Raw genomic sequence first — 19293 nt, 5'->3', positions numbered from 1 at the left:
ATCAGGCTCCGCCCATCATTTTAAAAACCTGGCTAATGTGGATTGGCCCTGTATTGAAATGGAAAATTCCAGCCCTATGGGTCTTTCTCTCAATCCTAGGATCCTGTGTACACAAACTATTTCTTTTAACTTGTTAACGGAACTAAAATATTTGAGAAACCAGCCACATAGGTTACAGTGCATACAACCATGTACGTGTTAAATCAACATGGATTGTTGAAATAACACAATTGGTAGGATAGGCCAAAGACGATGAATATATCCATTGTTATTAATTCAGCTCAGAAAATTCTCCAAGTCATTTGTATCCACATGTAGTTCAGTGAAATCAAAACGATACTAAGGGGTTATTGAGAGGAGTTACAGGGAGATAGTCACACCTCAGATACAAGAAATAGACAGATGGGTTATGGTCAGGAGATGGAAAACGAACAGGCAGACAGTGCAGGGATCCCTGTGGCTGTTCCTCTCAATAACAAGTATACCTTTTGGATACTGTTTTGGGGGGATAACTTAGCAGGGGTAAGCCATAGGTACAGGGTCTCTGGCACAGAGTCTGTCCCTGTTACTCAGAAGAGAAGAGGGGAGATGAGCAGAGCATTAGTCATTAGAGATTCCATAGTTAGGGGGGCAGAGAGGAGATTCTGTGGGAACGAGAGAGACTCACGGTTGGTGTGTTGCCTCCCAGGTGCCAGGGTTCATGATGTCTTGGATTATGCTTTTGGGATCCTTGAGGGGGAGGAGGAACAGCCCCAAGTCATGGTCCACATAGGCACTAATGATATAAGTAGGAAAAGGGATGGGGATTTAAGGCAAAAATTCAGGGAACTAGGGTGGAAGCTTCAAGCTAGAACAAACCGAGTTGTTATCTCTGGCTTGTTACCTATGTCATGTGCGAGTGAGTTAAGGAATAGGGAGAGAGAGTAGTTGAACACGTGGCTACAGGGACGGTGCAGGAGGGAGGATTCTGGACATCTGGATAATTGGGTCTCATTCTGGGGTAGTTGGGACCTCTATAAACAAGATGATCTATACCTGAACCAGAAGAGTACCAATATCCTGGGGGGGATATTTGTGAATGCTATATGGAAGGGTTTGAACTAATTCAGCAGGAGGATGGGAACCTGAACAGGACAATGAGAGTAGTGAGGTCAGAAATAAGGTTTCAAGGTTGCAAGAGTGCACTCGCAAGCAGGAAGGAGTGTCTACTTCAATGCCAGGAGGATCTGGAATAGGGTGGGTGAACTTGCAGCATGGGTTGGTACCTGGGACTTCGATGTTGTAGCCATTTCGAAGACATGGGTAGAACAGGAATAGTTCATGCAGGTTCTGGGATTTAGATGTTTCAGTAAGGACAGAGGAGATGATAAAAGAGGGGAGGTGTGGCATTGTTAGTATTACGGTAGCTGAAAGGATATTTGAGGACTCATCTACTGATATAGTATGGGCTGAGGTTAGAAACAGGAGAGGAGAGTTCTCCGAATAGGCTTCTGAATAGTTCCAGAGATGTAGAGGAAAGGATAGCAAAGATGATCCTTGATAGGAGTAAGAGTGACAAGATGGTTGTTATGGGGACTTTAACTTTCTATGTATTGACTGGAAATATTATAGTTTGAGTACTTTTCGATGGGTCAGTTTTTGTCCAATGTGTGCAGGATGGTTTCCTGACACAGTATGTAAACAGGCCAACAAGGGGCAAGGCCACATTGTTATAAGCACTGGGTAATGAACCGGCCCAGGTATTAGATTTGGAGGTAGGTAAGCACTTTGGTGATAGTGACCATAATTCAGTTATGTTTACGTTAGCGATGAAAAGGGATAGTTAAATACTGCAGGGCAGGAATTATAGTTGGGGAAAGATAATTATATAGAACATAGAACATAGAACAATACAGCACAGAAGAGGCCCTTCGGCCCACGATGTTGTGCCGAACATCTATCCTAGATTAAGCACCCATCCATGTACCTATCCAATTGCCGCTTAAAGGTCGCCAATGATTCTTACTCTACCACTCCCACGGGCAGCGCATTCCATGCCCCCACCACTCTCTGGGTAAAGAACCCACCCCTGACATCTCCCCTATACTTCCACCCTTCACCTTAAATTTATGTCCCCTTGTAACACTCTGTTGTACCTGGGGAAAAAGTTTCTGACCGTCTACTTTATCTATTCCTCTGATCATCTTATAAACCTCTATCAAGTCACCCCTCATCCTTCGCCGTTCCAACGAGAAAAGGCCGAGAACTCTCAACCTATCCTCGTACGACCTATTCTCCATTCCAGGCAACATCCTGGTAAATCTTCTCTGCACCCTCTCCAAAGCTTCCACATCTTTCCTAAAGTGAGGCGACCAGAACTGCACACAGTACTCCAAATGTGGCCTAACCAAAGTCCTGTACAGCTGCAACATCACTTCACGACTCTTGAATTCAATCCCTCTGCTAATGAACGCTAATACGCCATAGGCCTTCTTACAAGCTCTATCCACCTGAGTGGCAACTTTCAAAGATCTATGTACATAGACCCCAACATCCCTCTGTTCCTCCACCTGACTAAGAACCCTACCGTTAACCCTGTATTCCGCATTCTTATTTGTTCTTCCAAAATGGACAACCTCACACTTGGCAGGGTTGAACTCCATCTGCCACTCCTCAGCCCAGCTCTGCATCATATCTAACTCCCTTTGCAGCCGACAACAGCCCTCCTCACTGTCCACAACTCCACCAATCTTTGTATCATCTGCAAATTTACTGACCCACCCTTCGACTCCCTCATCCAAGTCATTAATAAAAATTACAAACAGCCGAGGACCCAGAACTGATCCCTGCGGAACTCCACTTGTAACTGGGCTCCAGGCTGAATATTTACCATCTACCACCACTCTCTGACTTCGACCGGTTAGCCAGTTTTCTATCCAATTGGCCAAATTTCCCTCTATCCCATGCCTCCTGACTTTCCACATAAGCCTACCATGGGGAACCTTATCAAATGCCTTACTAAAATCCATGTACACTACATCCACTGCTCTACCCTCATCCACATGCTTGGTCACCTCCTCAAAGAATTCAATAAGACTTGTAAGGCAAGACCTACCCTTCACAAATCCGTGCTGGCTGTCTCTAATCAAGCAGTGTCTTTCCAGATACTCATAAATCCTATCCCTCAGTACCCTTTCCATTACTTTGCCTACCACAGAAGTAAGACTAACTGGCCTGTAATTCCCGGGGTTATCCCTATTCCCTTTTTTGAACAGGGGCACAACATTCGCTACTCTCCAGTCCCCTGGTACCACCCCCGTTGACAGTGAAGACGAAAAGATCATTGCCAACGGTACTGCAATTTCCTCTCTTGCTTCCCACATAATCCTAGGATATATCCCGTCAGGCCCGGGGGACTTGTCTATCCTCAAGTTGTTCAAAATGTCCAACACATCTTCCTTCCTAACAAGTATCTCTTCTAGCTTACCAGTCCGTTTCATACTCTACTCTTCAACAATATGGTCCCTCTCGTTCGTAAATACTGAAGAAAAGTACTCATTCAAGACCTCTCCTATCTCTTCTGACTCAATACACAATCTCCCACTATTGTCCTTGATCGGACCTACCCTCGTTCTCGTCATTCTCATGTTTCTCACATACGCATAAAATGCCTTGGGGTTATCCTTGATCCTATCCGCCAAGGATTTTTCATGCCCTCTCTTAGCTCTCCTAATCCCTTTCTTCAGGTCCCTTCTGGCTATCCTGTATCCCTCCACTGCTCTGTCTGAACCCTGTTTCCTCAACCTTATGTAAGCCTCCTTCTTCCTCTTTACTAGACATTCAAACTCCCTCGTCAACCAAGGCTCCCTCACACGACCATTTCTTTCCTGCCTGATAGGTACATACATATCAAGGACACGTCGTATCTGCTCCTTGAAAAAGTTCCACATTTCCACCACATCCTTCCCTGACAGCCTATGCTCCCAATTTATGCTCCTCAAATCCTGTCTTGCAGCATCGTAATTTCCCTTCCCCCAATTGTAAAATCTACCCTGTTGTGCGCACCTATCTCTCTCCATAACCAAGGTGAAAGTCACAGAATTGTGGTCACCATCACCAAAATGTTCACCCACTAATAAGCTCATTATTGATGTGATTAGGCAAGATTTAGGATGCATTTGATGGGGAAGGAAATTGCAGGGGATGGGCACAACTGAAATGCGGAGCTTATTCAAGGAACAGTTATTATATGTCCTTAATACATATGTATCTGTCAGACAGGGAGAAAGTGGTTGAGTGAGGGAGCCGTGGTTTACTAAAGAAGTTGAATCTCTGGTCAAGAGGAAGAAGAACGCGTATGTTAGGATGCGACGTGAAGGCTGAGTTAGGCTGCTTGAGTGTCACAAGTTAGCCAAGGAAGATCTAAAGCGAGAGCTAAGAAGAGCCAGGAGGGGACATGAAAAGTTGTTGGTGGATAGGATCAAGGAAAACCCTAAAGCTTTGTATAGGTGTAAAAGGCATAAAAGAATGACTTGAGTAAGATTAGGGCCAATCAAGGACAGTAGTGGGAAGTTGTGTATGGAATCTGAGGAGATAGGAGAAGCGCTAAATGAATATTTTTCATCCGTATTCACACAGGAAAAAGACAATATTGTCAAGGAGAATATTAAGATATCGGCAACTAGATAGACGGGATTGAGGTTAACAAGGAGGAGGTGTTAGCAATTCTGGAAAGTGTGAAAATCAATAAATCCCCAGGGCCGGATGGGATTTATCCTCAGATTCTCTGGGAAGCCAGCAAAGAGATTGCAGAGCCTTTGGCTTTGATCTTTATGTCATCATTGTCCACAGGAGTAGTGCCAGAAGAGTGGAGGATTGCAAATGTTATCCTCTTGTTAAAAGAAGGGGATTATAGACAACTCTGGTAATTATAAACCAGAGAGCCTTACTTCGGTTGTGGGTAATGTGTTTGAAAAACTTATAAGAGATGGGATTTATAATCATCTAGAAAGGAATAAGTTGACATGGGATAGTCAACACGATTTTGTGAAGAGTAGATCATTCCTCACAAACCTTAATGAGTTCTTTGAGAAGGTGACCAAACAGGTGGATGAGGGTAAAACTGTTAATGTGGTGTATATGGATTTCAATAAGGGGTTTGATAAGGTTCCCCACAGTAGGCTATTGCACAAAATTCAGAGGCATGGGATTGAGGGTGATTTAGCGGTTTGGATCCAAAATTGGCTGGTTGAAAGAAGACAGAAGTGGTGGGTTGATGGGAAATGTTCATCCTGAAGTTCAGTTACTAGTGGTGTACAGCAAGGATATGTTTGGGGACACTGCTGTTTGTTATTTTTATAAATGACCTGGATGAGTGCGTAGAAGGATGGGTTAGTAAATTTATGGATGACACTAAGATTGGTGGAATTGTGGATAGTGCCAGAGGATGTTGCAGGTTACAGAGGGACATAGATTGCGGAGCTGGGCTGAGAGGTGGCAAATGGAGGTTAATGTGGAAAAATGTGAGGTGATTCACTTTGGGAGGAGCAACAAGAATGAAGAGTACTGAGCTAATGGTAAGATTCTTGGTAGAGTAGATGAGCAGCTGAAAATGTGTTGCTGGTTAAAGCACAGCAGGTCAGGCAGCATCCAAGGAACAGGAAATTCGACGTTTCGGGCCAGAGCCCTTCCTTGGATGCTGCCTGACCTGCTGTGCTTTAACCAGCAACACATTTTCAGCTCTGATCTCCAGCATCTGCAGACCTCACTTTTTACACAGAGTAGATGAGCAGAAAGATCTCTGTGTCCATCTGCGTAGCTACCTGAAAGTTGCCATCAAATTGATAGGGTTATTAGGAAGGCATACATTGTGTTAGCTTTTATTGGTAGAGGGATTGAGTTCCGGAGCCATGATGTCATGTTGCAACTGTACAAAACTCTGGTGCAGCTGCGTATAGTTCTGTTCACTGCATTATAGGAAGGATGTGGAAGCTTTGGAAAGGGTTTAGAGGAGATTTACTAAGATGTTGCCTGGAATGGAGGGAAAGTCTTAAGAAGAAAAGCTGAGGGACTTGAGGTGATTTTCTTTAGAGAGAAGAAGGTTGAGAGGTGACTTAATTGAGACATATAAGATAACCAGAGGGTTAGATAAGGTGGACAGTGAGACCCTTTTTCTTCAGTTGGTGCTGACTAGCACAATGGGACATAGCTTTAAATTGAGGGCTGATAGATATATGACAGATGTCAGAGGTAATTTCTTTACTCAGAGAGTAGTAAGGGCATGGAATGCTCTGCCTGCAACAGTGGTAGACTCACCAATATTAAGGGCGTTTAAATGGTCATTGGATTAACATTTGGATGGAAATGGAATAATGTAGGATAGATTGGCTTCAGATTGGTTCCACTAGTCGAAGCAACATTGAGGGCCAGAGGCTTGTACTACGCAGTAATGTTCTTTATTCTGTGCAAAAAAAGATCGAGATATGCTATGCTGAGTATCAGTCATCATGCTACAAAAAGGCAGGTCAAAGACATACATAGGATTTGCTCATGGAGTGATTTTTCCACTTGCTGTAATGAAAAAGATCAAAGCAATAAATATAGTGAGATGGGGGCGGTGGGGCATGTGTGGGGAGGAGTTACAGTTGAAGGGTTCTGCAGTCCCCGTGATTCTAGGTGTCATAGGCTGGATGGGTGTCAGTGACCGTGGAGAGAGGCACAAAGGCAGGATGTCATTATTTAGGTTGACGAAAGGTTCCTCTGATATAAAGAACAGTACAGCACAGGAACAAGGCCTTTAGCCCACCAAGACTGTGTCAATACATGATGCATTTCTAAATTGAAAAGCTTTTGCCTCTACATGGGTTCATATCCTACTATTTCCTGTATATTCCTATGTCTGTCAAGATGCCTCTTAAACATTGCTATTGTTTCCTCCTCCACCATTTCCTCTGGCAGTGCATTCTAGGCATTTTTCATCTTCTGTGTAACAAACTTGCCTTCATATCCTCTTTAAACTTACCCCCTCCTCCCTTAAACCTATGTTCCTTAGTAACTGATATTTCTACCCTGGGAAAAAGACTCTGATACCCACTCTATCCATGCCTATCAATTTTCTAAACTTTTACCAGATCGCCTCTCATCCTTTGACATTCATGTGAAAACAAACAAGATTTGTTTAATTTTTCCTCATAGCTAATACTCTCCAAACATGGCAAAGTGTTTCTGTACCTTCTCCCAAAGTCTCCGCATTCTTCTTGTGGTGTGGCGACCAGAACTGTACACAATATTCTGAATGTGACCCAACTAAAGTTCTATACAGCTACAACGTGACTTACAAATTTTTATATTCAATGCCCCAATCGATGAAAGAATATGCCCTCTTGACCACCTTATCAACTTGTGTTGCCATTTTCATGGAACTGTGGACTTGTACATCTAGATCCTTCTGTATGTTGATGTTACTAAGCGTTCTACTATTTACTGGATACTTTCCTTTTGCATTAGATCTTCCAAAATCCATCATGTCACATTTAACCAGAGTAATCTTCATCTGCATTTTCTCTGCCTTGGTCTCCAGCCTATCTATATCCTTCTATATCCTCTGGCAATCTTCCTCACTATCTTCAGCTTCTCCAATTTTTGTGTACTCTGTAAACTTATTTATCAGGCCACCTACATTTTTCCCAAATAAACAACAGGGATCACAGAACTGATCACTGCTGAAAACCATAGGTCATAGTTCTCCAATCAGAAAAGCACCCTCCACTGCAACTTTCTGTGACTAAGCCAGTTCTGTATCTATTTTCCCAGCTCACCATCAATTCCATCATTAGATTACTTAGTGTGGAAACAGGCCCAACAAGTCCTCACCGACCCGCTGAAGCGCAACCCACCCAGACCCATTCCCCTACATTTACCCCCTTCACCTAACACTAGGGGCAATTTAGCATGGCCAATTCACCTAACCTGCACATGTTTGGACTGTGGGAGGAAACCAGAGCACTGGAGGAAACCCACGCAGACACAAGGAGAATGTGCAAACTCTACACAGTCACCTGAGTCAGGAATTGAACCCGGGTCTCTGGCGCTGTGAGGCAGCAGTGCTAACCACTGTGCCACCATGCCATCCATGTGACTTCACCTTTTGTATTAACCTGCCATGAGGGAACTTGTGAAAGGCCTTGCTAAATTCCTTATAGACAATATCTACCACCCTGCCGTCATCGAAAAACTTAATCAAATTTGTGAGACATGACCTCCCTCCCCCCCCCCCTCCCAACAAAGCCATGCTGCTTATTGTCAGTCAGTTCATATTTTTCCAAATGTGAGTAAATCACATATCTTAGGATCTTCTTCAATAATTTCCCTACCATGGACATACAGCTCACTGGCCTGTAATTTCCTGGATCATCTCTGTTGCCCTTAAACAAAGGAATAAAGTTGGCTGTTCTCCAGTCCTATGGGACATCTTCTGTGACTAAGGGGATACAAAGATTTTGTATAAGGCCGCAGCAATTTCCTCACCTGTCTCTCTCTGCATTCTGGGATATATCTTATCAGATCCTGGAGACTTGTCGAACTAAATGCTTTTTAAAGCCCACCCAACGTCTCCTCTATACATTAACATTCCCCTCCCAAGACTCCCCATCCACCATGTCCCTCTTTGTGAATACTGATGCAAAGTATTCATTAAAGACCTCACTCTCTTCCTTTGGCTCCATATATAAATTCCCTCCTTTGCCCTTGAGTGAACTTATCCATTACTTCACGACTTCTTTCTCCTTTATATATGTATAAAACGCCTTGGAACGTTCCTTAATCCTGTTTGCCAATGACATTTCATTGCCCCTTTTAGCCTTCCTAATTCCTTGTTTGAGTTGTTTTCTGCTTACTTTGTATTCTTCGAGGATTCTATCTGCCTTCACTTTCCTAAACCGTGCATGTGCCTCTCTTCTTTCTTTTTGATTAGGCTCTCAATTTCCCTTATTATCCAGGGTTCCTGAATCTTGCCATTCTTATCCTTCATTTTCATAGGAACATGCTGCTCTTGAACGCTAACCATCTTGTTGCTAAAAGATTCCCACATAACAGACATGGTTTACTGTCAACAGCTGCCTGTAGTCTACATTATCTAGTTCCTGACTGTATGTTATGGTAGTTAGCCTTCCCCCAATTTAGTACTTTCATCTGAGGACCAATTTTATTCTTAAGTAATTTAAAACTTACAGAATTATTGTCACTGTTTCCAAAATGCTGCCCCACTGAAATTGCGATCACCTCGCAATTCTCAATACCAGGTCTACAATGGCCCCTTCCCTCATTGCACTATTTACAGACTGTTTAAGAAAACCATTCTGGATACACCTAACACATTCTTCCCCATCTAAGCCCCTGACACTAAGGAAGACTAAGTCAATATTGGGGAAGTTAAAATCATCCACCACAATGATTCCATTATTTTCGCATTTTTTCATAATCTGTCCACATATGTGTGCCTCTACCAACCACTGGCTGAAGAGAGGCCTGTGGAACAATTCCATTAAAGTGGTTGCATCCTTCCTGTTCCTGAACTCTACACACATGGCCTTGCTGAATGAGCTCTCCAAGGTGACCTTCCTCAGTGCAGTTGTGATATTCTCTCTAATCAATAACACAACTTTCCCACCTCTTTTACAACATTCTCTACCTCATCTGAAACATATAAATCCCAGAACATTAAGCTGCCAGTCTTGTCTCTCCCTCAACCAAGTCTCTGTAATAGTTATAACCTCATAGTTTTCTTGTACGAATCCAAGCTCCAAGTTCATCTGCCCTACCAAGCATACTCCTCACATTAAAACAAATATTTCTCTGACTGCCAGACCACTATGTTCTGTTTTCTTCCCCTATCTGTTCTTCCTCTTAGTTTTACTGACCTTAGTCTCGGATTCCTCCTTGTCATTTTACTTGCTGACCTACTGCTCTGGTTCCCATCTCCCTGCCACATTAGTACATAGCATTCATACGTACTTAAGCTTTATATGTACATAGCATACCCCAAATGAGGTAAATCACATCCTTGTAGCCTTCCTTCTAGCAACTGTATTCTTCCATTGGGCTGTGCTAGTATCGCTACCTTTCAGACAGGAGACCTGGATTCAGGTCTGACCTACTCCTGTACATAGTAACATGTCTATCATATTGACTCAAAATATCTATTCCAGCCCGGGCAGTGTAGTATTTGGGTCACTTGGCTTGTGACAAAGCCTCCGTACTTGTTAATGAATCTTTTCAAAACTGGGAGGTAGGCTGTTAATTTTGATGCTGGCCTACCTACTCTAGTATGGGAACGGGCATCATTACACACATGCAAGAATGCAGCCGTCCTGATCTTTAAATGTAATGTCCTGGCTCAGGCTTTTTATGTTAACTAGAAACTAAAGTGATATGATGGGGAAATTTTGGGAAGAATTGGATATGAATTTTTAAAAATACCAAATGATGTGCAGGAGAAGTATTTGAGGACAATTTGTTTTAATGATATATTTCTTCATGTTAACTATTTACAAGATAAGGTCTTTTAGCATTTTAACATATGGTTGGATTTGTCACTGTGCAGGCCCTGATGTCCCACCTACAGGATGGGTTCCAGGTTGTGAAGCAGTATGGAGGGCCCCTACACTCCTGACTAGTGTCCGAAATAACGCCAACAGAAGATTCAGCGCTACCTCCGATAGTGGAGACACTGGAATAGGCACTTCAAGTTCAGACAGCATAGAAGGTGGGGTTAAATTCTGAACTAGCTGAGCGTAAATTGTTTGCTTTAATGTGTATTGATGGTTCTGAGGAAAATAGATGATATTCAGATGATGATGGAATATCTTGACAAATTACCCTCGCTTTTTCCAGCCAGCAAATGAAAAGCAACATGTTAATTTGAAAATATTACTGATTTGAAAAATGCAGTTGTGGGCACTAATTTAAGTGGTTTTGATTACAGTATAAGTTAATTTAACTTTGTTTAATTTGAGCCCCTGTAACTCTTGCTTTGGTATGTTACAGTAAAGGAACCACAGTGCTAAAAATACACTAATATATTTTGCTTGAGTAACATTTATAAATAGCCACTTTGGCAGAATGGTGTTATATAGCCATTTACACAGAATGAAATGTCCATGTTGTCCATTCACAACAAACACTGGAGGGGTTGGATTTCTTTTGCCACTCATAAATTAACATTGGTTTTCACTTCTGGCTATGTTGGTATGGATTTGTTGTCCTCCCTATGGTGGAGTGGTATGTTATGTGCTCTGTCCATCTACTCATGATCATGTTTTTGTACATAAATAATTCTGTTCATAACACAGGTGTCACTTGGGAACAGTACACTGTTTGCTCAGGAGGTATAGGTCAATTTCTTTGCAACGGATATGACAGGATGGATAATCCAACACTATGTATAGCTTGTTAGGGTGGAATTTACCTTTCCTGGGGTTGGTAAAAAGTCAAAACAATTCAGTGAGTTGGCCCTGGAGAGATACTAGCCCCCTTCTTGCCACCTCAGTAATTAAGTGCTGACAATGAAGGTTCCTTGGAGACTTTCTCAATTCACCAATAATTAAGGCCCTTATGTAGTCACTTAATGTCTGCTTAAGGGCCTGAACCCGTCAAGGCTCTTAATTGTTGCCTTTCTGACAGACAAGAAATGCGACTGGTTTCCTACAGGGAACTAATCTGCCTACCAGGTTGTATGGAGATAGTGGGTGGCGAAATCATCTCAATTTTCCCTAATCTAGGAGCAATTAGAGTCACAGAATGTGGGGGTGGGGGGGCAAGAGGGTTGCTTCTGAAAGCCACGCACTCTCTTGAATGCTTTCTCTCTATTACTTCCATCCTGTGAGAAATAAAAGAGAACCAGTTACTTTTTCACCATTGAATCTATTTAATACCAGGCCTCAGCTGATGGTCTTTCGGACCCAAAAGGTGCTGACCTCAGAATGATCAACAGCTTCTAGGGAGGTGGGATTGCACTGGCAATAAAAAAAACCCCAAAGAACTGCATATGCAGGAAATCAGAAATAACAACAGAAATTGCTAGGAAGACTCAGCAGATCTGGCAGCATCTGTGGAGAGAAAGCAGAACGTTCTGAAAAAATGTCACTGGAGCTGAAATGTTAACTCTGCTTTCTCTGCACAGATGCTGCCAGACCTGCTGAGTTTTCCCAGCAATTTCTGTTGTTGTTTGGAATTCCACAAGCAATGCCAAACGGTCTGAAAGTTCATTGGACAGATCTTAAGCTGGTTGACTTGCGATCTGACATGCTTTCTTGCTCAGAAGGCGATGGTACCATTGAACACGTGCACACATAACAAACCCACATGACACACACATACATGCTCACACACATACCATATATGCACACACGCAATACTCATACATGTGTATGCACTCATGCTCACACACACCATACATACACACACATGCGCAAACACTTGCTCTCTCACACACCATACTTGTGCACACATAACAAACACACCATACACACACCCTGCACACACAACCAACATACCCCACACATAACAAACACACTATGCACTTCACATGTACCCCACTTGCAATCCTCTCCAACATACAACATACACACATGATTATGCTTCCCTTCAATATCAGTTTCTGTACCACTATAAGCATTCTGTTTCCAGCAGGCAATATAAAGAAGCTAATTAATTCCTCATAATAGCCTTTACAAAATGCTGTTACATATTATGTGTGTCTCAATATTACACAAAGGAGCATAATATTTAGGAGTATATTGAAGTATAGGGTGGTACGGTGGCTCAGTAGTTAGCACTGCTGCCTTACAGCACCAGAAACCCGGGTTTGAATCCTCTGTTGGACAACTGTCTGTGTGGACTTTGCAAGTTCACCCTGTGTCTGCATGGGTTTCCTCCCACAATCCAAAGGTGTGTAGGTTAGGTGAATTAGCCATGCTAAATTGCCCATGGTTTTATTACTCAGGAATAAGTATATGGTAGGCAAATGGTCTGAGTAGGTTACTCTTTGGAGGGTCAGTGTGGACTTGTTGGGCTGAAGGCCTGTTCCCATACTGAAGGGAATCTACTCTATTAACTGCTCTTATGTAAGCAAATCCAGAAAAGTGAGTTGTTACCCAATGTGTACTGTAGCTAAATAGTAATGAAATTAAAGGTAAAACTAATGTTTTGAATGACCAAAAAAGAAAGCATTTCATACAGACATCTCTGATTTTTAATAACCATTTAAGAATACCTACAATATGGAGATTTAAATGTTTTAAGCTACATAGGTATTCAATGGCATTGATTCTCGAATATAACAAGTGGATTTACAAAATTATTTACATTTTAAGACATTTTATCCTGGACTGTCAAAGCTGAATAAAGTGTCAGGCTTGATCTTCATGCATTGCTGCTCTATCATTTGTCCAGTCATTTTCCAAGTTAGGAAATAACATTGGACTTTTCCCCACTGTGCTCAAGATATAATCCCAAATGGACATAATCCACATCTATGTTGTGTTAATTTGATACTCAAGAAAGACATGGTTCATTCTAGAATAAATAAGGACCCCACATCATCAAGGTCTAATATGATATGGTTGTGTTTGTCATTTGTATGCATAATTATTTTCATTCTCAAATTCATTCAAAGATTCATCATTGACCAAGCGGGAAGCAATGTATTAAACATAGTGTAATCTATTGAATGATAGTATGTTGAACACTGTTTTAGTGCTTTAGTGCATTAAACACCAAACACAACAGATCTGGACATCATCAACATAACTTAATCAAAAACAGAAATAACTGAAGAAACTCAGCAGGTCTGTCAGCATCTATGGAGACAAAGCAGAGTCAACATTTCAGATCCAGTCCCTTTCAGAGTTCTGAAGAAGGGTCCCTGGGCCTGAAACATTGACTCTGCTTTGTCTCCATAGATGCTGCCGGGCCTGTTGAGTTTCTTTAGCTATTTCTGCTTTTGTTTCAGATTTCCAATATCTGCAGTTCTTTGGTTGTTGATAAACGTAACTTGCTTGCGACAACAGGCCATTGCTAACAAACTTGATTATAACAGTTGTGATTCATTGTACCGTTATTTTCAAACAGTTGAGGTAACAATCAGTTGCCATGCTTTGTATAATTTGTGTTCTTCAGGAAAACTGATGAGTACGTTTTAAATGTGGGAAAATTGTAAATATACAAAGTTCAGTGTGGAACTAAAAGCATAGCATTATGCATACAGACTACCGTCATTAAATTTTCTTATGGGGGAGAAAGATTAAATATGTTTTTAAGTACACGTTGATACAATTGTGGATACATTTACTTTTAACTATATTTGGAGTACATGATCAAATATATTTGTGTCTTCCGATGTTCTTGATTAACAAGACAAACAGGGCACACATGTGAACGTGGTTTATCTGCTAACATAGTGCTGATTAATTGGATGCTCTATGACATATACGCACAGTGCCAGAGCTTACTATGCTGTCGTACATCGCTAGTGAGCTATTTTAGCTGTTTCTTTGACTCCAATCAGACTGCAGTAACATATTGCTAAAAATAACATAGTGCATCCAAGCATATTTCTTTTCAGAATTAAATTTCCTTTGTAACTAAATAACCTTGGTATATTTTCTCCTCTTCGCACTGGTGTCAAAATCCTAGATTCAGTGGAGTGATTTCATTTACATTGCAAATAAAATTAGTGTTTTTTTTAAAGTTCAACCATGAACCAACTACCCATTACTTAACTGGAAGAAAATAACTGCTTTTATCTAGTAATTTTCACATTCTTAGGTAACACCAACCCACTTTAAGCCATTGGGTCAGATTTTTTTTTTCTGTGGTAAAAAATGTAGTGGTGTCTGAGTGACACATTATTGCTCAGTGAGGTCTGAATTGTGATACAACTTGTAGCTTCTTTTCCCAGCACTGGTAACGGCATTGCTCAGGGCTCTTGCTAAATTTTGGAAATTAATTCTGAAACTTCTTTGTAATTTTGGCAATGAAACCAGCAGTAGTCTGAATTTTGGCTTATATTGCCTTTAAATTTCAAAGGGCCAGGAATAGAAAATTTCACATCCATTCTAACTCACTCAGTGATTTAACATTGTCCAATGCAGTATTGATTTTATTTCTTGCTATTGTGAGTACCTGATTCTCTTGCAGCTCTGAAAATCCTCACAATTTCAGCTGCACCCTTCTGACAACACAGTTCATGTGATTAGGTTTAATGGCTACTACTTAAGCTGAAAGTAAATACATCAGCGATTACGTGATTATGGCAAGTCTGAGTTTATAATGTACAAATGCTTTTCTCAAAAATAACTGACCAATTAATCTGCTTTGGTCACAGCCAACTCGGATAAGAATGTCATGAGATCTTTTCCATCTTAATAAATAGGCAAAAGAGATGTTTTAATCTCTCCATTGAAAGAAAACAACTCCTGTCGTGCAACAGCAAAGTACAAATGGATGTTTAGATTGCAGCGACAGTTCTTATGAAAGTTCACTAGACTCTGTTTCTCTCTGCATATCCTGCCAGGGCCTATTGAGTTTCTCCAGCATTTTCTGTTTTTGTTTCAGATTTCTAACATATGCAGTTTATTTGTGTTTTTTTTTAATATTATGGATGTTGACATTGTGTCTTTTAATGTACTGAAATATCCCAAGACACTCCATAGGAGTGCAATAAAGCAAAGGTTGATCCCGAGTCACATAAGGGGACATTATTTCTTCAGGCGTAAGTTTTGTCGGAGATATATGTTTTAGGGAGTTTGTTAATGGAGGAAATTGAGGTGGAGAGGTGTAACAAGGATATTCCAGAGCTTGTAGCCTAGGTTGGAGGCAGAATTGTCAACAGTGGGGTAGTTACAATTTGAAATTCACAAACCAGAATTATAAGGACCACATATCTCACAAGTTCAGAATCTGTTCCAGTACAGACTGTTCTGTATCTTTCTGAATAAGCAATTAATGTAGTACCATTCCCTTATCTTCTGGTAACTCTGCACATTTCTTCTTAAGTGATAATAATCTAAATCCCTCTTGACTGCCACAATTTGAAGCTCCTTCCACAACATCCCGATATAGCGTGTTCCAGATCTTAACCACTCGCTGCTTGATAAAGGCAAGACCCGAAAAGTGTCTGATCTACCTAAAATTACACTGGAAAGGCAAACTACAATGCACCTTCTCTGCAGTGACTTTGCAAGTAGTATTCCTTTAAAAGGATGTTGTCCAAAAAGATGATCTACCTCTGACAGAATTGAGCAATATCACACATAAATTTCACTGCTGGTGTAATACTAGGCATGTTAGTCATTTGTCACAATAATTAGCTGATCAAATCAAACATCATTTTTTTGCTTTGTTTATTAGTTTTTGGTTGTATACGTCATTAGCTAGACCAGCATTTATATTTAATTCCTAATTGACCTGGAGATGGTGATGAGCTGCCTTCCTGAAATGCTTCAACCTTTTAGATGAAGGGACAGTGCTGTTTGGAAGGGAATCTCAGCATGTTGACTCAGCAACAGTGAAGAATTGGCAATATATTTACGAGTCAGGATGGTGTGTGGCTTGGAGGGGAACCTGTGGTAGTGATATCGCCTCGCATCTGCTGCACTTGTCCTTCTAGGTGGTGGAGGTCATGGGTTTGGATGGTGCAGTTGAAGGATCCCTGGTGAGCTGCTGCATTGCATCTTGTAGATTGCACACACAGCTGCCACTGTACATTAGCGGTGAAGGAAGTGAATGTTGAAGGCAAAATATAAGGTGCCAATCAAGTGAGCTGAACTGACTTGGATGGTATCAAGGTTTTGAGTGTTGTTGCGGGAACTGTACTTATGCAGACTAATGGAGAGTATTCCATCACATCTAACTCATGCCTTCTAATTGGTGGACAGGCTTTGAGAAGGTGGAGGTGAGTTAACTAAACCAAACTACACTTACAGCTGCAGAATTTAAATAGCTAGTCCCGTTTAGTTTCTGGTCAATGGTTATGAAACTGATGCTATCAGAAATGGCAGTTCCATTTAACATCAGTTGATTGTGATCAGCGGAATTACAGTCTGTACTTAATCATCCTGCTCTTGCAAAGCCCAGAACAAAATAGCTACTGTTTGATGTGATTTCATGATTGGGCAATTGTCACTGGACAATTGTGAATATGCTAGTAGTTACCAATTTAGGATGATAAACCAATTTAACACGATTTATTTATGATAGTTAGAAGTGATGTAAGTGTTGTAACTTTTATTACCCTGAGTTTGGAAAGATTATAATACCCTTTTTGCTTTCTTCGTTGCAATGCTTTGGCCAAAGAGAGTTGAGTTGCCTTGCCAACCAATCAGCACATTTTTCTCCTTCGTGCAAATTGACTTGATTGTTTGTTTGAAGATTGGCATTCCTGTGTTTGCTGAGTGCATGATGGGAAACTTTGGCATCCTGTCTCTCTTTTCAACAATATGAAGTTTCTCCTAATGTTTCCACTATTTCTTTTGCTAATTACTTAAAATTTGTGTACACTCAATCACAAACGTTTCACCATTTTTTCCTTACCTACTGTCCAGATCTTCCATAAAAGGCAGCTAATTGGATTATATTATTTGTAGACTATCTATGCCTTTTAATAATACTATTTTTCAAGCAATATCCTTTTATGTCGAGAGTGTTTTGCTGGAAAAGCACAGCAGGTCTGGCAGCATCCGGGGAACAGGAGAATCGATGTTTCGGGCATGAGCCCTTCATCGAGAAATAAAAGGCATTGCCCGAAAAGTCGATTCTCCTGCTCCTCGGATGCTGCCTGACCTGCTGTGCATTTTCAGCATCACACTCTCAACTCTGATCTCTGCCATGTGCAGTCCTCACTTTCTCCAAGGAGTGAGGTTAACCTGTCACAAGTGGCATTGGAGCTGCAACTGCAGTAGTCACTGGGGAGCCCATCTATGGGCTGGATAGAGGTCAGGAAGGCTTTAGTGCTAGATACTGTTAGAATAAAATGTTGAATTAAGGCACCACCTGTCCTTTCAGGTGAATTTAAAAGTTTGCTGGAGTTTAAATTAGAACGGGTGTTAACGGGTGACATTGTTATGGCCTTGCCTGTTTTAGCTGTTGCTTCAAGTTACCTTAATAATTGTGAACCAAGAATCCTTCTTGCTTCCTTATTCATTGTAAACTCTCATATCTTTTAAGTTGTTTTTTTTCTCTGGTCTTGGGTCCATAATGAATTTACATTTTTGTTCTTCTTATATTAACCTATTCTGCAGAAATATCTTGGTGGTTCTGATACCTTTCATACAAATGTTCATTTTCAATCCAATATCATCATCAATTTTTGAAACAGCTGCCTCAATTCCATGATAATGACTTTTTAAATTATAAACACAGCGCACCATTTTTTAAAAGAATCCCTACAGTGTAGAAGCAGGTCATATGGCCCATGGAGGCCATACCAACCCTCCAAAGAGCATCCCACCCAGACCACCTCCCCCACCTTATCTCTGTACTTCCCATTGGCTAATCCATCTAGCCTGCACATCCCTCGATACTGTGCAGCAATTTAGCATGGCCAATCCACCTAGCCTGCACATCTTGGGACTGTGGGAGGAAACCGGAACACAATGTGGAAACTCCACACAGACAGTGGAGGATGTGCAAACTCCACACAGACAGTGGTGAGGGTAGAATTGAACCCAGGTCCCTGGTGCTGTTAGGCATCAGTGCTAACTGCTGAACTGCCCCCATTCATCACATTTTGCGAGTCTGAAAAACGTCCTTTTCCTCTCCTGCCATTGCCTAGACATGAGATCAGGTTCTCTGATCCCATGTACACTGTCTCCCTCAGTCCATCCACAGAGTCCATCTGTACTGTCAGTTTATTTGGCTGGCATCTACTTATGGATGGGTGATACAATTTACTCTTATCAAACATGTGGATGATTAGCACTATCTCCTTCATGCCCATTCGAGACGTAAACTTGTTGTTAACAAAACATAATTGACCCCTTCAATGTCAGAGATTCTCAGTCAGGGATCTGCATTTGCACCTTTCTAGAGGTCTGTCAAAATGTTTTTAATTAGTTCCAGCACTTATTTGGATTTTATTTAAATTATTTCAATATTACTTCAATAGCTTATTATTGCTTTATTTTCAGAGTCATTACTTTTGCTGCTCGGCTTCCTGAACTGATTATCTTACTGTGGACACATGGGCATTTGAGGGATTGTTAACTCTCTCCAGGTTTTACGTTATCAAACTCTGTCAATGCTTTAAGACAGACTTGA

General features: G+C 41.2%; 1 protein-coding gene across 2 annotated transcripts in view; it reads left to right on the top strand.

Annotated features, from left to right (window-relative positions):
- The window catches only part of cep85l (centrosomal protein 85, like), a 289277-nt gene that overhangs the window by 65377 nt on the left and 204607 nt on the right, over window positions 1-19293 (top strand). For both annotated transcript variants that reach the window (XM_060850775.1, XM_060850767.1), the window contains exon 2: window positions 10580-10741. In XM_060850775.1, coding sequence (XP_060706758.1) covers window positions 10580-10741 — 162 coding nt within the window. The remainder of the gene's footprint in view (window positions 1-10579; window positions 10742-19293) is intronic.

The sequence above is a fragment of the Hemiscyllium ocellatum genome, chromosome 3 (genome assembly GCF_020745735.1).
Source record: "Hemiscyllium ocellatum isolate sHemOce1 chromosome 3, sHemOce1.pat.X.cur, whole genome shotgun sequence".
Lineage (NCBI taxonomy): Eukaryota > Metazoa > Chordata > Chondrichthyes > Orectolobiformes > Hemiscylliidae > Hemiscyllium > Hemiscyllium ocellatum.
This window is presented reverse-complemented; position numbering and strand designations above follow the sequence as displayed.